General features: G+C 39.7%; 1 protein-coding gene across 6 annotated transcripts in view; it reads left to right on the top strand.

The window, feature by feature from the left end:
• Positions 1 to 11,955, top strand: part of Pms1 (PMS1 homolog 1, mismatch repair system component) — a 107,512-nt gene extending 95,557 nt beyond the window's left edge. For 4 of the 6 annotated variants that reach the window (XM_052192168.1, XM_052192167.1, XM_052192171.1 and 1 more), the window contains 4 exons: positions 3,740 to 4,228; positions 5,637 to 5,767; positions 8,438 to 8,598; positions 11,636 to 11,955. In XM_052192168.1, the coding sequence (XP_052048128.1) occupies positions 3,740 to 4,228; positions 5,637 to 5,767; positions 8,438 to 8,598; positions 11,636 to 11,800 (946 nt within the window). In that variant the 3' untranslated portion in view covers positions 11,801 to 11,955. The remainder of the gene's footprint in view (positions 1 to 3,739; positions 4,229 to 5,636; positions 5,768 to 8,437; positions 8,599 to 11,635) is intronic. The other 2 variants (XM_052192173.1, XM_052192169.1) reach the window with 1 other exon arrangement.
• The last annotated feature ends 7,923 nt before the right edge of the window (positions 11,956 to 19,878 follow it).

Here is a 19,878-nt window from a genome sequence, read left to right as displayed (position 1 = left end):
GAGATGGCAACCCTATCCCTCCACGTGATTCCCTGTCCCTCCACTGGAGGTGAACTCTACAAGTTCCCCCTCCCCACTGTACAGCACTTCATCCGAGTTCCCTCCCTTTTCGTCCTGAGAGTCTCTCACCTCCCAGGTCTTGGGAGGGAGAAGAAAGCACTCAAGGTGTGGAAGGGGGTAGGGAGAGAAGGAGGGAGGAACCTGGGTGGGAGAGAAGACAGGGAAGGGAAAGGGGACCATGATCAGGTATTGGGGGAGGGAACAGGACTGAAGCCCTGAGGGCCAGCAGAAATAATTACTAAACTTCTAATCAAACATACTATTCAAGTTATAGAATTTGTGTTTCTTTTTGTTTTCATGATTATTGTGCTAGGGATTAACCCAGAGTCGTGTGTGTGTGTGTGTGTGTGTGTGTGTGTGTGTGTGTATGTGTGTGTGTGTGTGTGTGTGTTCAGCATATACTCTGCCACTGAGTATATCCCCAGCCAGGATTTGTGTTTCTTGATAGAAATTTAGAGTAAACATCACCATTTACAGTGTACCAAATAACTGGTTCCTCATAGCAGAGCTATGAGTGCATGTAAGTTGCCCATGTATTATAAATGAATACCCTGAGGGACAGAACAAATGCTTTGCATTCCGTTCTATGGTTTCTGAGCAGCGGAGCCATGGCAAGCAGAGCCTCAGACTGTGTCCGGAGTCTGTTGGGCACCTTCCGTGTCCTCAGGTAGACACAGCAGCGGTCCCAGCTTCCTGGCCACAAGGTCAACCTGAAGCTGCTAAGCAGGCAGCGTGGAACCCGGGATCTCAGGACTTCTCACAGGGTGGTTGGCACAGACCGTCCGCTGGCCTCTCTGTGGCTCTAGCAGCTTCCTTTTACTCCTTTTATTACTGGGAAAAAAAGAAAAGTTTTTTACCCACTATAAAATTGAAATACCCATTGCTTTATACAGCTGAATCACAAAGTTTGAATATGTTTGGTTTATTGGAATTTATCAACTGATGACTTTAAAAGAAAAGAGGATAGCTCTGGTGTACTTTTTAATTCCGTGTACTATTTAAATGGCTTTATTGTGTACTGTTTTCATTTTTTTTTTGCATTTTGAAATGAAATAGCTCTGTAGAACAATCTGGCCTTAAGTCTGATTTTCCTTCCTCCTCTACCTTCCAAGTGTGCCAGGACTGTGAGCATATGTTCCTGTGTCTGGCTCCCCAATGATTTTTTAAATCATTCTTTAAATTGGGTAAAGTTTACCTACAGTAGAATGCAAAGGCCCTAGCAGTGTAGTTCAGTGTGAATAGTACCACAATGAAAACATACATTTCCATCCTCCCTACAGATCCCTCTTGCTACCTCCATAGGCAGACACTATTTTGATTTCTATTACATGGTTTTGCTAGTGTTTAAACTTCAAATAAATAAAACTATATGATACATCTGACTTCTAACAATATTTTCAAGCAATCATGTTTAATTTTATAAGCATAATAAGGTTTATTAATTCAGCCTCTACTTGGTAGATACTGAGGTCAGTGTGAATACTATTGTGTCATTTAATTTTCAAACATTTAAGGCTTTATGAATAAACTTGGGTTCCAGTTTAACATGGACAGAAAGTATGTTAGTTTTCACCCACCTTTTGGCATGTATTGAGAACTTGGCTCCTCAAATTTCCCGTCCCGTTGAAATGATCCATGATCAATATAAAGAATCAGAATTCCTGCTTAAGTCAAAGTGGTCGGCAGTGTTGCTGAAATCTCATTTTCCTGACAGTTTGTAATCCTCTGAGGAGAAAGGCATCAGTGGCTCCAGCTGTGCTTTGACTTTATTTCTGCCTTTAGGCTGTGAGATTTTGCTTGAAATCTCTTGAGTTTTGCTTCAGATTTCGCTTCAAATCTCTTGATATTGAAAGCTCTATTACTAAGTGTACACACATGTAAGTGTTAAGCTATCTAACGACACCTGCATCTCTAACAACTTAGCATTTTGATTTACTTCATTTAATGTCAGTCTCTTGTTTTCTTACACTTTCTGTCTGTATAGTATATATACACTTTCCATTCTTTTCTTTTATACCCCTATGTTATTATAAAAGTGCAATTCTTAGAAGTCCATGACGTGGGGTTTCCTGTTCTTTGGTTTGAAGATTAGCTCTATGTGATATAATCATCAACATCGTTAGAATTACAGATGCCCTTCCACCTGTGACTGCCCCTGTCTTCTCATGGAGCACTTACCAGAGGGCTCAGGGTTTAAATGGATACATTTTAACATCTAATTTATATAACTGTTTGCACGGGCACCCTTTTACTGCACTTAGTTCTCACATAAAAACTAAAGGCCCACAGGTATTGCTTTTGTGCTTATATCATTCTTTAAGGGTGCAGCCTGGTTAGCAGAAAACGTATTTTCTCTGAAGGCATTTGTTTAATCTTCCCTTTAAAGGATCTTTATGGTTGGTCTGTGCTCTCTTGCCACTTAAAGACTGCATATTCCGCAGGCATTGCATCGTCCTTTTTCTTGGTTTGAGGATTCACCTTCAGTTCCCAGTTTGCTGTTGGTGTGTCTGGCAGGACTTGTTTGCACTGATGCTGTCTGGACCTGCTTCCTGGATCTTTAAGGTGTTACACTTCTACAGGATGGGTCATCATTAAATGCTCGACATGTTGGGATACTTGTGCATAAGCGCCAGGCTGCTTCAGTGTGCACAGGTGGAGATTCTTCCTCGCTCTCAGTGGTGATTGCTGCAGCTCTGCCTCCAGTTTCACTGACCCTGTTGATTCCATCTCTGGTCTATAATTAAATCTGCATAGAGACGGTTCCTTTCCAGATCCTGTTGTTTAGTTCTAGACTTCCCACTTCTTTGTATACACGTAAAGTGAATTCCACTTCTCTCTTGAGCTTCCCCTTTAGCCCTTCCTATTTCTCTTTCTATTGCTTATCTAGAGCCCTAAAACATTTATGCGAAACTTTTTATTAATTATAAATCTGACTCATGATGAAGGGTTCTTTTCCTGACCTCTTCCCCTTGATCATGACTCACACTCTGTTTTGTTGCTTGAGTGGTGAGTTTCACTTGTGCAGTGGGCATAGTAGGTGATATCTTTTCCTTTCTGGAAAGTGTTCATTTTTATTTAAGATGCCTTTGAGCTGGTGAAAGTTTGTGTTGCATTGAATTATGGGGAAATTTTCTCAGTTCTAGGGCTTAGGGGTTTTCCTCCTAACATATGGCACTCTACAGGTTTTAAATTAAAGCCCAAGATGTTTTTACCAAGCCCCACATGTAACTCAGACACCAGGTTCTGTTTCTTCAGCACTGGAAGCAATGGAAACTCTGTTCAGTTCATTAGCATTTTAATGTTTTCCTTAGGGCTCTCCCACATGGGATTTTTCTCTTGATTTCAAGTTGTTTTGGAGCAAGAATCTGTGTTCTGATGATACAGGCTAATAAATGCCATCTCCTAGCTAATCCCTGCAGCTCCCACCTGCTAATGCTGGGCCAGAATGTCCTAGATGCAAATGCTAGTCCTTTCCCATTTGCTTTTGACTGCTTTTCAGGGGCTAATTTCTGTGCTCTGTTTGGAGTTTGTCATAAACACACAGGAGGGTCTCTCGAATACATATTTCATTGTCATTACTGAATGACAGCTTGTTATTATTAAAAGTTACTTTAGATGACTACTAGGTTATTATGTTTTTATTATGAACTCATTAGGTCTGTTTTATCTCTGTTCTTAGATATGAGGAAAAGGCCAAAAAAGACTTGGAACGGTACAATAACCAAATGAAGAAAGCTATTGAACGGGAGACACAAGTATCATTAAAAGATGGCAGGAAAAAGATAAGGGCCACCGGTGCATGGGGCTGGACACAGAAACATAAGGTGAAAGACTCATCTAATCAGCCAAAGCTTGATGAGCTCTTTCAGTCCCCGAATGAAAAGAAGAAGAAGAAGAGTGAAAATATTAAAATAACAGAGATCCCCTTTTCTATGGAAAACTTAAAAGTGAACTTTAAGAAACAAAAGGAAGTTGACTTAGAGGAGAAGGATGAGATTTGCCTGATCCACAGTCTCAAGTTTCCTGATGCATGGCTGGTCACATCCAGAGCAGATGTCATGTTACTGAACCCGTACAGAGTGGAGGAAGCCCTGTTATTTAAAAAGCTTCTTGAGAATCATAAACTCCTTGCAGAACCACTTGAAAAGCCAATTATATTAACAGAGAGGTATGGTGAAGTAAGAGAGGTTTTTAACTAGTAATGTTTAAAGTTGAAGGTTTTCTAGTAGGCATAATGATACTTATTTGAAGGAATATTTTGAGTACGTTTTTCTAAACTCTGATGATGTTATTAGTGGCTTATAAATAATGTTAGAGGGTTGTGAGTGCGCATTCTTGCATTCAGTAAGCCTCAAGCTCCTTTCTCCCGTGCTTTCATGGCTTCTCTGTGGCAATGAATCCTGGAGTGCTGTGCTTTTTCTTGATATTACACTACTCTGACACTGTCAGACATACACTTCAGTCGCAATTACATGGTGCATGCCTTAAGCACCCTTTACCAAGATTCTTTGCTCCAATCTGTTTCTGCCCATACGTAAGTATATAATACATGTTTCCTTTGATTTATTAAAGTGTGTGAGAGTAATTCTTTTGCTTAATTCTTTCATATACTCTCAGAAATGTTTAGATTCTAAGCTAATCACAAACTCAGAAAAGTTATCTTAGGTGTACTTACAGAAGCAATAAGTAAGCCATGTATCCAGTATTGTGATGCAGACTTCTTGCCTGTGCAGCCTCTGTTGTCATCCTTACCACAAGCGTTCAGATTGATTCCAGAGTTGGTAAGATGAGCTAGACATACAGCCAATGCATTTTCCGTGATAATCACAGTCAGTGAAGTCTTCCGCATTCTGAGCAAAAATTAAAAGACGTTTTTCCAAGAGGAATGGAGCTGTAACAAGATACAGTGTCATCCTCCAGCATGTTGTGTGCTTAAGTTGATTTCTCTACTGTGGTAGGCACTCGGGTTCCCTTTGCATAGATGGGGATTGGTCCTCATCACATCAGCCTCGATAGACCCTCCTCTGTAATGACTGTTCTGAGCCCCCTTTGTCAAACAGGCTGTGTTTGCTTTGAACTAAAGAAATCTCTCCCAAGGTTTGAACTGAAATGTTTTTGGAAGACTAGTCTTATATTTAATCTTGTGGCTGTTGAAGAAGCAGTTGTGACTGTTGAAGAAGCATTGAGTAGCATTTAATTTTGAATATAACTACTTGAGAAGCTTGTTGATGTAATGTATGTTTTTCATTTATTATAGCTGGTTTAAAAGCATAAAAAGCTTTTCCTTGTGGGTCAAGTTTTGATTTGTATTATATTTCGAGAACAACTTTTTACAGTTCTCTTTGAGGTTTTAACATTTTAGACAAATTGCCCTTTATATGTGTCCTCCTCCCTTCTGTGCACGCTCTACAGAGAGCCTCTTAGACAATGCTATGAGAATACAGAGTGCTTTCTCACAGGGCTCCGCACTTCAATGATAACACTTTCAAAACACCCTTTGATTAGCTTCCATAAACTTTCTTGTTTCAATCTGAATGTTTAATAACTTAAAGAACCATAATTTCTTTCTTTTTCAGTCTTTTTAAAGAGTCTCATTATTTAGAGGTTTTACATACAATGTCACCAGTTGAGGAAAGATGCAATGGATCAGTTTACCTGTGTGACCCTCGTCTTACAGCAAATGGCTTCAAGATCAGATTGATTGCAGGTAACCATAATGTGGTTTTTCTGACATAGAAAAAGATAAATAAACAAACCTTCCAAGAGCTGCATCTGGCACTCGGAGCTCTCAGGTGATCCCTGCATTTTCTGTTACCTTGTGACATGGTAACCCAGCTGCCTTCTTGTGTAACTTAGCTATCCAGACTCTGACGATAAAGCAGATACGTGGGATCGTGGACTGGTCTGATGAAAATGGCCATCTCCTTTGCTGTTTACCAGCGTTGTCTCTTTTTGTCAGGTGGCACAGAGCACCCGCAGTCTCACGTGGATGTCTGGATTATGCCAGATAGATTGGAAAGAATGTGTCTGCCGTAGGGGTTCCAGCTTTCTTTGCCGCTCTTCTGTCTTTTCCAGTTTCCATCCTGCCTTTGCTCCCTGTCTAGCTTGCCTGCTTCTTCCCCTTTGTGTCCTGTCCAGTGCCACAGCAACATGTGGAAAGACTCCATTGTCTGAGTTCTCATACCCAAAATGTAGGAAAGTGTTCTTAAAAGAATGCAGTAAGACAGTAAGTGGGAGCTGGAGAGATGGCTTGACAGAGATGCACAGAGCAACTCACAAAGATCGTTAACTCTGGTTCCAGGGGATCCAACAACATGTTCTGTCCTCCTTCATATGGTGCATAGGCATGCATGCAGATAAAAAACCATACAACAACAACAAATAAATAAATAAGTAGAATAAATAGAATAAATTAAACAAATAAATTTTAGAACGAAAATAAATAACAATAGTGTACAAAAGTAAAGAGCTGGATTTCTGGGGGGCGGCGGGGGGGGGGGGGGGGGGGGAGATGTTTCAGTGTTCCAAACTTCAAATTTTCCTTGATTTTTCTCAGTTTCACAAGGTAAAGATACCTCCCATAAATGACTTACCTCCATGGTTACAGCTGTTAACACTTGAGAAGGAGAATTCATGCGCAGATCACAAATTTCTCAAGTTTGTTCATTAACAACAACTAATAAATTTTGAGTAGCCATTTTACACAGAGTTAACATATCAGCCCCCTAACAGCCTCCAGAGTAGCTCGTATCACAACCTCCATTTTACAGATGAGAAAGGGAAGGAGGAAAAATTAAGTTTGCTCCAGAGGACAGTCAGTGTTTGAACCAAGATTAGAACCCATACAGGCTGCCTTGGGAGTCTCAGGAATTTGTTGCATGGCCCTCTGGAAAGTTGGTATATTAAGTGTAAACACTGAATAACATAAATCAGTAGCAAAGCAGGGCATGGTGACACTGTCACGTGCCTGTTACCACACCTTGAGAGGCCAATATGGGAAAAGTGCCACATGTCTGGACCACACCTTGAGAGGCCAATATGGGAAAAGTGCCACATGTCTGGACTAGCCTGATATATATAGTGAATCTAAAACAATCTTTGGCTACACAGTGAGACCTGTCCCCATCTACAAAACAAATGATCAGTAAGCCTGGGACTCTGCCCACTCTGCAGCCCCTCTTTCAGATCTGAACTGATTTCTGGTCATTTCTTCTAGTCATCATATAGATCATTTCCTTGAGGCCTCTGGTGTCTTTTAATTGGAAATTTTTAAATATGGAGACTGGGGACAGGGGTATGCGTGTGTGTGACATTTTTTATCTGGGTCTGTAGTTTGAATTGATGAAAGGTGCCTTTCCTCACATCTGTATAAGTGTTAAAGGATGGACTAAGCCTGCTGCACCCTGCTTCCCTTCCTTACATGGATCCCACCTGAGGTCCCTATGAGTTAGGTCCTCTAACTCATATCCCTCCCTTACTGAACTCTAGCTCATCTTCTAATGCTTCACGAAGTGTAGCTCAGCTTCCCCGTTACTTACTGGGAATAACATTACTTTCCTACTGTTTGGTCTTAAAACTGGGCCAAAACTGAGGTTGTGTTAGAGAATAGACCATTCCAGTCCCGAGATCTGCGATGCTTCCGTTTGTATTAGTTTACCAACAGCTATTAACCAACGATTGGACTTTCCTTCTAAGCAACACGATTTTGATTCCACTATTAAAGGTACTATTATACAAATGGGATAAGCACATTCTATCCCTTAATGTCAAGAGTGATGCCTCAGAATATATATTCTTAGGGATTTTTCTACCAACTGAATTACTCTAAAATAGCTTAATAAATAATACCAATTTCAAGCATTTTCTTAGTTGAATCACTGAATAAATGCTACCATTTTTATTTCCTGAAAGTTTATAGTAACAAGATAAGAGTGTCTATTTTTATTCATGGTTAAGTTAAAAATAACTGAGGTCTTCAAGTTAAATATTAGACCGGTGGACTAGAATTTAAAGTACAGCAGTTGATAAAATGCTTAAACCACTTGATTTTAATAAATATCATGGGACTTCATTTTCTCTCCAAAGTAAATGTCCTGAGCAAATGTGAGGAACAGAGCAGTTGGAAGTAAGATGAAGTTAAATTATAGGAAGCACATGTGGCGTCAGTGAGCACCTATGACTTACTGTGAAGTCTTCTGGGAAGTGATTATTTGTACTCTCCATGAAGGAACAGAACTTTATCCTGATGTATTAAATTCTGGGGAAGGTCCACTAAGTGTTCTAACAGTGATGCTTGTTTCCAGTGGACATGTTCTGGAATATAATTTTAACTAACTTAACTGTGCCTCTGCATGTGTGGTTTTGTTTTTTCTCTCAGGAGTTTCCAGTGCTGAGAACTACTTGGAAATAGAAGGAATGGCTAAGTGTCTCCCATTCTACGGAATAATGGATTTAAAGGAAATTCTTAATGCTATAGTAAACAAAAATGCAAAGGAGATTTATGAATGTAGACCTCGAAAAGTGATAAATTATCTGGAGGTATGCCTCACTGGATCACATGACCTGCCTAAATGTTATGGCTCTTATTCAAATAGAAAACTTTGTTTTTATTTTGTTTTGTTTTCAAACAGGGTCCCACTAAGTAGCACTGGCTAGCTGGAACTCACTCTGTGGACCAGGCTGGCTCTGAACTCACAGAGACCTCCCTGTCTCTGCCTTCTGTCTTTAATCCTCTGCTAGGATTAAAGGTTGTTTCACCCACCTACCCCAGTAGTAAATGGTTAAAAGAATAGTTTCTAAAATGTTTTCAAGAAGAAAATGCTATTTTTAAAAACTCAATAAAATGTTTTCACAACGTAGACAAACACTATCAAAGATCCTTGTCATATAATTCTTAGACCCATATTGAAACTATTATATTTTATTTTGTTTTGTTTTGGTTTGGTTTTTGGTTTTTGGAGACAGGGTTTCTCTGTGTGGTCCTGACTGTCCTGGAACTCACTCTGTAGACCAGGCTGGCCTCAAACTCAGAAATCCCCCTGCCTCTGCCTCCCAAATGCTGGGATTACAGGCGTGCGCCACCACACCTAGCTGAAACTATTACTTATAAAAACACTCTTTTTTAATTCCATAAGTAAGTTCAGAATGGTTTCCAAATTGTTCAACTTTTATGCCATATTATTTATCTAAAACATTTTTAGATGACTGTAATCCCTGAGCACTTCAGAAGGAAGAAATCTAAATTATTTAGTAGAGGGAACTAAATTGTTGAATAAATGAAGTTTCACTTTGCAAAACTTTGAAGCATCTACCAAAATGAGAATTATAAAATTAGATTTAGAAAAGTGCACACAGAGCAAGCCAGGTTTGATGGCATCTGTGTGTACGTCCAGCACTCCGGAGACTGAGGCAGGAGGATTTACTACCAGCCAGGACTACTTACTCATCTCAAAAATAAAATCTAAGTGGAGGGGCTGAGGAAGTTTTGGAGCCATCAAGTGTAGCTTAAGTCCAGAGAAACAGCCTCCCCTACCTTCATAGCTGGAGCTCTTAGTGCCTCATTAAGGTCCACTGCAGTGGACCACTCTCAGAACACACCTGGACTTTGTTTTCTTCTCTATTAAGTGGGCTTTTTGTTCATGGTGTTTGGATACTAGACTCTGGAGAACCATTCAGTAGATTCAGTGATGCTTAGAACCCTTTGGGAGCTTTGTCTTGTGGAAAGTCCCAGCGTTTTGCCAGGGCAATTCAGCAATGAGAGTTTCAAGGAACTCCAGAGACATCTTTCTTAAGAGAAAAACAAAACAAAACATGTGGTCAAGAAATAAGGTTTTAGACATAATGGAGGAAAAAAGCAGTTGAGAATGAACCAAAACATTTAGCTAATGTGTACCAGGCTAGAGTAATTAGGCCTGTTGGTTATGAAGAAGTTAAAAACAATCAGCCAGAAACAAAAAGCAGAGCAATCTGTGAGTTTGAGGCCAGCCTGGTCTACTGAGTGAGTTCTAGGATAACCAGGGCTACCCAGAGAAGCCCTGTTCAGAAAAGCCAAAAGAGAAGGGTTGGGGTAAATATTCCAGTGTGACAGAGATGATTTTGAAAGGAGAAACATAATGGTCTCTGAATCAAGAGTAAAAAATAATGTTTCTTTGGTTTTTGTTTTGTTTTAGTGAATTTTTTTCTTGTTTGTTTTGAGATAAGAACTCACTACATAGCCCAGACTGGCCTCAAACTCACACCATTCTTTCTGTACATATCAAGTCTAGCTAAAAGGAAACATTTTAAGGTAAACGAGAACATGTATGTGGTTTGTGTATGTGGTAAAAGAAGAGAAGTCTGCTGTAAGTGGAGGGGCAGAGGGGCTTTGGACATCTGAGTACCATGACAGATAGGAAACCAAGGGTACAGGTAGCAAAAGAAAGAACAGTTCCTGAGGAACAAGACAGCCTCCAGCTGTCACTGAGGGCTCTCAATACCTGACATTTCTCTTGGGTAATATCAGGATAGTTGTTTGATTCTAGTATTGTCTAGCATGGAATTTGCCCACAGCTAAGGATTAGCAAGGGTCAGGGAGAGAAACCTGAGCACGCTGTGCCCCAGAAACTGTTGCTGAGTCAGCCCTAGCACTGGATTCTGGATTGCTCATCCATGGTCAACCTCAAAGGGAAAGGTGTTCCAGGGACGCATGAGTGTTTGAGAGGAAGGAGAGGTTAAAGGTCAGAGTGAAGGAAAACCAGATTCTGTTGGAATAAAGAGGTGGAGAAGCTAAAGAGAATAATGTTGAAATGTAACAATTCCAAGCTTGAAAAATTTTTCTTTATGCTACAAGAAGCTGGTTTTGTTTATAATTCTTATTCCCCAAACCACTGAATCAGAAAACAACATTTATGTACCAAACCTGAGGACATTCCCTTTGATTCTGCAGGTCTGATAGTCAATCTACCAAATACCTGAAAGGCAGACCTTCCATAGCAACTCCTCTCAGTCCTCACCTGTACCACACCGACTGTCAGCCTCAACACGTTTCACTCCACAGCCACACTGCTTTATGACATGAAATATTTGGCAGGCTTTGTTTGTTTATCTGTCTGTTTTCATTTCTACTTCCCTGTGTGTTCAAATAAATTTTAGTCTGTCCATGTCCATAACCCGGTTCCTGCTTAACTTCTTTATCTGGTCTCCTTCACTGAAGTGCCACATCCATTCAGAATGTTCTAGTCTCTGAAATGCTTTATGTTGTTCATGATCTTTACATGGTAATTGAAAAACCTAAATCTCATCTCTTTGAGCAAGCCTTCCCATTTACACAATCCCTGCTCTTGCCCCGTTAATTGTGTGAGCTGTGTATTCACATGTTTGTCAAAGCGATTTTTTTTTTGTTATTCTGCATTGAAAAGCAAATTCCATGAGAATATCTTCAGTCTGTTGTCAATGACTTTGTCTCCAGAACGTGCAGCACTGTTGGTGCGTAGTAAATATTTGTTGAGTAAATGAGAGTCAGTATTTATTTTGCTGAAATAGTGTGTTTCTTCCTCAGGGTCTATCAGGATGAACTGTGTGGCTTTTCTTTTCATAGGGAGAAGCTGTCCGTCTGTCCAGACAGCTACCCATGTACTTACCACGAGAGGATGTCCAGAATCTTATCTACAGAATGAAGCACCAGTTTGGAAAAGAAATTAAAGGGTGTGTTCATGGTCGTCCATTTTTTCATCATTTGACCCAACTTCCAGGACCTTCATGATTCAGCTTACGACCATAGTTACTGCAGAAATTGATGTGGCTCCTAAGCCACTTCTGTACGTACTGTCACGTATCAAAGTGATTATTGGTATACTGGAAAAGGCTTTTCAAAGGTGTAAAATATGTATAAATAAATAAAGTGGACTATAAAATTTTGTTTTTGTGTCCAATCTTCAAACTAATTGTAGGTTGTAGGCTCCACAGTACAAGGTATTCTTGGATGCTTGATTTATTAAGTTAACCCTGTATAGATTTTACCCCTCAAAGCACCTTAGCTGGCATACCAAAGAGAACTTTTCAGTCCTGTTTTAAAGTAGGATGCTAGGGCAGTGGGAAATGCGAATATGACAAAATAAGGTATTGCTGCCTCTCCAATATGATACTTTTTTAGCTTTAGTGTCAGATTTTGTCAGAGAATATGCAAGGGAAAATAAACATTTTAACAGAAAAATTAGATTACAATATCTTTTTCTCGCACATATTCCTTCACAAACCAGGTCAGTATTTTACCAAAAGCTAGAATACAATATATTTAATACATGCATTTGTTTTCTGAAGTAAGATATGTTGGAGTAGGTGTCTCATGGGTCATCTATAAACTCTTAATCTTTGTGTTTACATAAAAACTTTAATACCTAGAGTTGTTCCTTTTGCTCAGCCTGTTTCCCCACCAAAGTTTATTTTTCCTGTGACCCAAATATTGCTACCACACACGCACGTCTCTTTGTAAATTTGGGGCATCTTACTAACTGTGTGTGTGTCTGTGTCTGTCTGTGTGTATGTTGCATATGTGTGGTGTGTGTGTGTGTGTGTGTGTTACATGTTTGCCTACCTGCAGAGGTGGGTAGAGGACGGCGCTGTTCTGTGGTATTGCTATCTCCATTGATCTCTTCTGACAGGGTCTCTCACTGAGCATTGATCTCATTGCTTTTCTGCCAGGCTATCTGGCCATTGCTGAGTTTATAGGCTCACAGTGCCAACCCAGCTTTTCTCTCCATGATGTGTGTGTTGAGCTAGGGAAGCTAGGGCTCAGAATTGAATTCCTATCATAGGAAGTGCCCTTACCTTAGAGCCATCTTCCAGGCCCAGTTAATCCTCTTCAGCTGGACAAATTGAGGGATAACAAGTCACCAAGAAACAGAAGAAATTGCATTATAAATCACCCCTGAACAACAACAAATGTGGAGTCATTTTCTTGGTATATCAGATTGGCCCTACCAACCACAGTGGTCTCTTGAGTAGAGAAACTCATTTTTTTGTATTTCTCATCTGCGCATCAGTTTGGGCTTGCAGATACTATCAATACTAATCACAAGACTGAATGTTCTTAACAGATGACTTACCGAAAAAAATGGGTCTAAAGGCTCCTTAGGGTCCACAAAGTACAAGTATTTGATGGTAGGGGTGATATAAGACATTCCTTGACACCACTTTGACAGATGCTTCTAGAGCAAATGAACTTGGGTCCACAGCATCTTCGATGACTGGGGCAGCAGGGTTTGGACGCTGCCTGCTTTTCTCCGGGGAGTAGGTTGTGGTCAGACTGGCCAAGTTTTGCTCTGGTCTCTTCTCTTACATCTGCTGGCTGTAACCTACCTTCCAAGAGCTCCCCTCCCCCAACGAGACGAACCTCCCCACCCCCTCCCCCCGCAATCCCATCAACACCCACGAGCCTGGCACAACATGGCTGGAGCAGGCAGCAGCAACGGAGAGGCCCTGGCTCCCCGGATGGAGGTAACGGCTGGGGTTTGGGAGACCGGAGCAGGATGTTAAGGACTGGTTAGAAATATCCCGAGAGAAAGGTCCTAAATTACTCACTCCTCTAGGGTTCACTGCCCAAAGCTCGAGAAAGAGAAGACTTTTAAATGTCATTTTCCCAAAGCACTGTTGGTATCAAAATGTGTTTATAAGGGTCGTCATGGCGCTCACACCCACGTGGAGGCCTTCTGGAGGTGAGGCCAACGGGTGCCTTTTGTACAAATACTTCTCCAGAGCAGAATCCAGGAGTGGCGTATGCAAGTCTGCCATTTTAGGATATTTACATAGTTAAAAGTGTCGGGTCCAATTTAGATGAACAAATCCTTGTTTTCCTTGATTGTTTAAAGCCCCCAACACCGCCCCGTGCTTGTTTTTGGTTTCTCTGTGTAGCTTGACTATCCTGGAACTTTGTCTGTATACCAGTCTCTGGCTTCAAACTCAGATTCACCTGCTCTACCTCCCAAGTACTGGGATTAAAATCTGGTATTAAAGGAGTGCACTGCCGCCACCCAGCTTCCTTGATTATTTTTTTTCCGTGTTTTTATTAGATATTTTCTTTATTTACATTTCAAATGTTACCCCCCTTTCCTCGTTTCCCCTCCGAAAACCCCCTATCTTATCTCCCCTTCCCCCACTCACTAACCCACCCACTTCGGCTTCCCTGTCCTGGCATTCCCCTACACTGGGACATGGAGTCTTCACAGGACCAAGAGCCTCTCCTCTCACTGATGTCCAGTAAGGCCATCCTCTGCTACATATGCGCCTGGAGCCCTGTGTACTCTTTGGTTGGTGGTTTAGTTCCTGGGAGCTCTGGGGATACTGTTTGGTCCCGTTCAGCTCCTTGGGACCTTTCTCTAGCTCCTCCATTGGAGACCCTGTGTTCCGTCCAATGGATGGCTTTGAGCATCCTCTTCTGTATCTGTCAGACACTGGCACAGCCTCTCAGTAGACAGCTATATCAGTCTTCTGTCAGCAAGCACTTGTTGGCATCCACAATAGTGCCTGGGTTTGGTAACTGTATAGGATGGATCCCCAGATGAGGCAGTCTCTGGATGGCCTTTCCTTCAGTCTCTGCTCCACACTTTGTCTCTGTATCTCCTTCCATGGATATTTTGATCCCCCTTCTAAGAGGGGGCAAAATATCCATACTTTTGTCTTCCTTCTTCTTGCACTTTATGTGGTCTGTGAATTGTGTCTTAGGTGTTCCAAGCTTCTGGGCTAATATCCACTTATCAGTGAATGTGTACCATGTGTGTTCTTTTATGATTGGGTTACCTCACTCAGGATGATATTTTATAGTTCTATCCATTTGCCTAAGAATTTCATGAATTCATTGTTTTTAATAGCTGAGTAGTACTCCATTGTGTAAATATACCACATTTTCTTTATCCATCCATCGGTTGAGGGATATCTGTGTTCTTTCCAGCTTCTGGTTATTATAAATAAGGCTGCTATGGACATAGTGGAGCATGTATCCATATTACATGTTGGAGCATCTTTTGGGTACATGCCCAGGACTGGTATAGCTGGGTCGTCAGGTAGTACTATGTCCTATATACTATGTATATGTATATGTATGTGCATAGTACTATGTACTATTTTCTGAGGAACTGCCAAACTGATTTCCAGAGTGGTTGTACCAGCTTGCAATCCCACTAGCAATGGAGGAGTGTTTCTCTTTCTCCACATCCTCTCCAGCAACTGCTGTCCCCTGAGTTTTTGATTTGCATTTCCCTGATGACTAATTTTATGATTTTGTACAAATGTTGTGGCTTAGGTTGCAATCACTGGAACCCATACCTACAAACATTTAACTAAAAGTGTAAAGAAAATGTTTTTCCCTGATTATTTTCACCATATTTTTGCAGGATCTCTCCAGTCTCATAGAAGGTGGAAGTGGGGAGTGAGCCCCCTTAAAATGAGGTCAGGGCTTATACATCCCAAACAGGTTAACTTGACAGTTCTGACTGCAAAAGACAATGCTTGTGAGACATGCACACAGTCACTGGCGGCATACTGGATGGAGTCAGCTCCAGAACATTTGCTTAGCATGTTCTGGATTTGGTCCCCAGTATGACCATCTCCTCCAAAAAAAGTAATTAGATATACAAGGAAAGACAGTACTCATGAAGTCATAGCCACCAATAAATCTTTGTGTAGTTACCCAGTCAGTATACATGTAAGAAAACAAAAGTGTAGGTGATTAAGTGATTTGAGTGCACAGAAATTACAGAACACAATTTCTCCTGTTGACTCTATAATTAGTGAAACAACCAACGAAAGGTATTAAAAGAAATTGTTAACTTTCAATGCAGAGCCAAATGAAAATACTTGAGATTGTCAACAACTTTCTGCATTCATTAGCATGGATAATGAAAAGTTAATTCTAAGTTGGAACTGGGTTACCAGACCTATATCCCTAGTTACTCAAGAGGATGAGGCAAGATTGAAAATTTAAGTTCTGACTGGGTACAAAGTAAATTCAAGGCCACCCTGAGCAAATTAGCAAGACTCTTGTCTCAAAGAGTTTAAAACAGGGTTATGCAGCTAGAGATACAGCTCAATGGTAGACACTTATCTAGTGAGTGTTAAACCCTGGATGGGTTCCCATTACACTATACATGTGTGCATATGTGTACTTCAAAACCTTCACTATTCAAAAATGCTAATGAGCCAGTGTCCAACCTGGACTCTTAAAGAACTACTCTAAGGTTCTTTTCCATTTACTTGACTTGGGTTTTTCCTGGAACTTTAAAATGTTATATCAATACTTATCAAAATTGGGCTCATTACGTGGTGGGCTTGTTGAAACCGATTTTTAAGTATATATTTAGAGTTTCAGATTGGGGAGATAGGGTGAGTGTAGAATCAAAATGTCATTTATGACAACTTCTCAGGCGATATTAGAGCTCCTGGTGGAAATGCTGTAGGTGGAGAGGCACTACCCAAGTCTGTGGACACAGATTACCTTAGAGTCTCAAGTCAATTTCTTTAGACTTTGCTTTTGGTTTCTGATACATCCTATATTGCATCCATTTCTTTAAACATGTAGCCTTTTTATTCCTGCTAAACAATTGAAATCCACCATCTCGATCAAAATGTAAAGTAGGAGTTAGACAACTTCACCACAACTATGCTGTGATAGATGACCATCTGCTAAGCTCTAACAGATGTAAACATGATCCCCCAAATCCAGGATCGTTTCTAATAGTCTACATGTCTGCTTCATCTTGAACATTCAGCAATATCTGGAAACACTCTTCCCTAGCAAATAATAGCTGCATTATTATTCAACTTCAAATCTCTGAATTAGCGCAGTTTTTCACAATTTTTTAAATTATCAGTGGATCTACATTCCCAGTGCCCTCAAGGAGTACTTAAAGTCATTAAGAATTCTCAATCTCTACTTGTATATCCATTTACGTTGAGTCATACCAGTGTCACACTCAGTGTGGAATGGGAAGGTATACCTTAGCCTCTAAAGAGGCAAAATGGTTGAATGCTAATGTTCTAGTGAGGTTGAAGTTATGTACTGTGTTGTGCGTGAGCAGAAGGTGCCCACTGTTAACATACACAGAGGGTACACACAGCCAATGCAAAGAATCCTATTGAAGAAATTATTGAACTGATTTTTACAGTTGATAAGTGATCACCCAGAAGAAGAAGGGGACGAAATGGGTTGGTGAATAAGGACAGCAATGTGTGCAAGTGTGAGGGGGGTGCAGGGAATGGTCCAGGCAGAGGCTGAGCTATGACCATCAGCACTGCTGATCAGACAAGGTCTCAGGCCTATAAGGACTGGGAAAGGCTTCCTTTCTGCTGACTGAAAAGCTAATAAAAATTTTAAACACAGACTACAAAAATGTAAAACAAGATTGAGAACACTTTAGCATTAAGCATAAAGTGTCCAAGCTATGCTTGGAAATTTAGAGAGTTTGAGGGATCCCAACGAAAAGGTTTAAAGGCTCTATAGAAACAAAAGTCATATTAAAATCAACGAGGCTATCACCACCTTGCACAATTTCCAACAATTTCCATTTAGGTTCTGCAGGTACTGACACAAGAGAGTGGGAAAGGACCCTCTCCTCAGCTCCTAACTTACTTGATAAGAAATCCCTAGAACCGCTAACCATACTAAGAGCTACACAGGCAAGGACAGCCATCCTATATCCCACTTCGTGAGTTTGCACTGGAAGTCTTCTGGAAGCCAACCTAAACTTCATAGCTGTTCTTTAAGTGCACCAGTTTTTTTTTATAATAAGGGTCTTAAACATGCAAATACAATTTTGTGGGTACCATTTATATAGAGATGTTTAATACCAATAACTGGCAATCCAATTAATCATTAAAGCTAGACTTATCTGATGATTTTTAAGCACTTTCTGTTAGATATTTTAATTGTTTTCTAATTTAGATCATAGAGATGAATGACAAGTTAAGAAACAGGCAAGAAATTGTGAATGGACTGAACATATTTTTGGAAGAAAATGGTATGTTGACTTAAGTGAATTTACATTTCTTTAAAACTTAAAAGCATGTTATTTAAGAACTGTTTTGTTTTTAAATTGCTTTCATTTCATCTACAGATAGTGAATTCTAGTTGTTTAAAAACAACAACAACAACAAAACCCACAGGGCTGTGCTGCTAAAGTGACCCAAGTCACCATAGCAAATTTATGTTTCTACATAGAAATCAACACATATTTTTAAGGTGTTTATGACCTACTTTAAAGTTCTTTTCACCTTTCTCCTTGTAGTTCAACTTAGCTTTCTTGGTCATATAAAAATTTGTAGTATTATAGGCTATACGCTTTATCACATACCTGTAGATGATAAACAAGATTTTTCTCTTTATAAACAGCTCTGTCTGTCTCTGTCTCTCTGCCTCTGTCTCCTTTTCTGCCTTCCTCTCCCCCTCCCCCCTTTTCTTTGCTGCCCCACAAAGTCCATGTAGCACAAGCTAGTCCACAATCCTGCTTTAGCATCCCAGGGGGTAGGTGAAATTACCAACATGCTCTCCTTAGCACATACACATAACTTTTATATTATCAGAGATTCTTTTGGATCAGTCTCACTTCACCTCCATCCCCTGGCTACTTTCTCCCTAAAAACAAACAAAATGCATAGTGCTCCACCCTCGGTACTAAAAGTGGACTCTTCTGAGTTTCTGGAGATAACAATTTACCTCTCAAACTTTAATGCGCACATAAATCACTGAGCATATCAATGCTGAGGTCTGGGATAGGGTATGATTATACATACTCTGTCCAGTGCCCACACTGATGATGCTGTTGTTATTGAGAGGTCACACTTGGTGTAATTAGGTATGCATAATGGACTATTAATTTCTTGAAATAGAACATAAATGCAATGAAATACAAATATATACTGACAGGTAAATAGATTTACAAGTTGCCTATACACTGTGCTACCTTATGAGTCTGATTTATCTCTTGAATTTAATCTCTCTGAATGTCATTGTGGGTGGGATATTAATACAATTAGAAAGACATATCAATATTACTGTGCATGAAGTATATTTTTAGTCTTTCCTAATGTGAAATATTTTAGTTATACTTCTTAAATTGCCTTTCATGAAACAGCCAAAGTAAGTGTTTTTTCTATTTAACCAGTATATGATGGTGAGTTTATATCAATGTATTTTTCTCTTTATCCTCAACTAAAGTCTTGAAATTTACTAAATACACTAAGTACGTGCTGGACATTTTCTTATCAAGTTCAGATCTGTTTCTTCTCCGATTGTGTTATCCAGTCTTGCTTTCCTTATGTCTATAGCTGACAATTATATTTTGTTTATGTAACCCTGCTTCTATTTTTAGTTTTTCTCTGTGCTTACTTCTTATTGTTACTGTATAACATCATATGTCATATTATGGTCTATCAGTATCATTATTACAACATTAACATTGTTAATTTATATAATGTACTAAAAGACCATACTGTGGAGATAGTATTATAAAAATACACCCACCTTATATAAGGTATTTTTTACACCTTATATACAATAAAATACACCTTATAACATCATAAGGCATATATTATAGAGTGTATTGTAATATATTGATATTTTATGTGTAAAATAACTTTTTAATGGGAAAATTTTAAGTATCTAAAATTGCCTCTCATACTTCATTTCAAATATACTCAAGAGTGGGCCTCAGACGTAGGCAATTTACCTAGTATATGTAAGGTCCTGATTAGATCTCCAGCAGCAAAACATGATGATTATGATGATGATTTCAAATGTCAAAAATTATTTATTCTTTTCCTGTATTTAATATTCATATTTAAAAATTAAAG

This window comes from Apodemus sylvaticus, chromosome 9 (assembly GCF_947179515.1).
Source record: "Apodemus sylvaticus chromosome 9, mApoSyl1.1, whole genome shotgun sequence".
Taxonomy (NCBI): domain Eukaryota; kingdom Metazoa; phylum Chordata; class Mammalia; order Rodentia; family Muridae; genus Apodemus; species Apodemus sylvaticus.
This window is presented reverse-complemented; position numbering and strand designations above follow the sequence as displayed.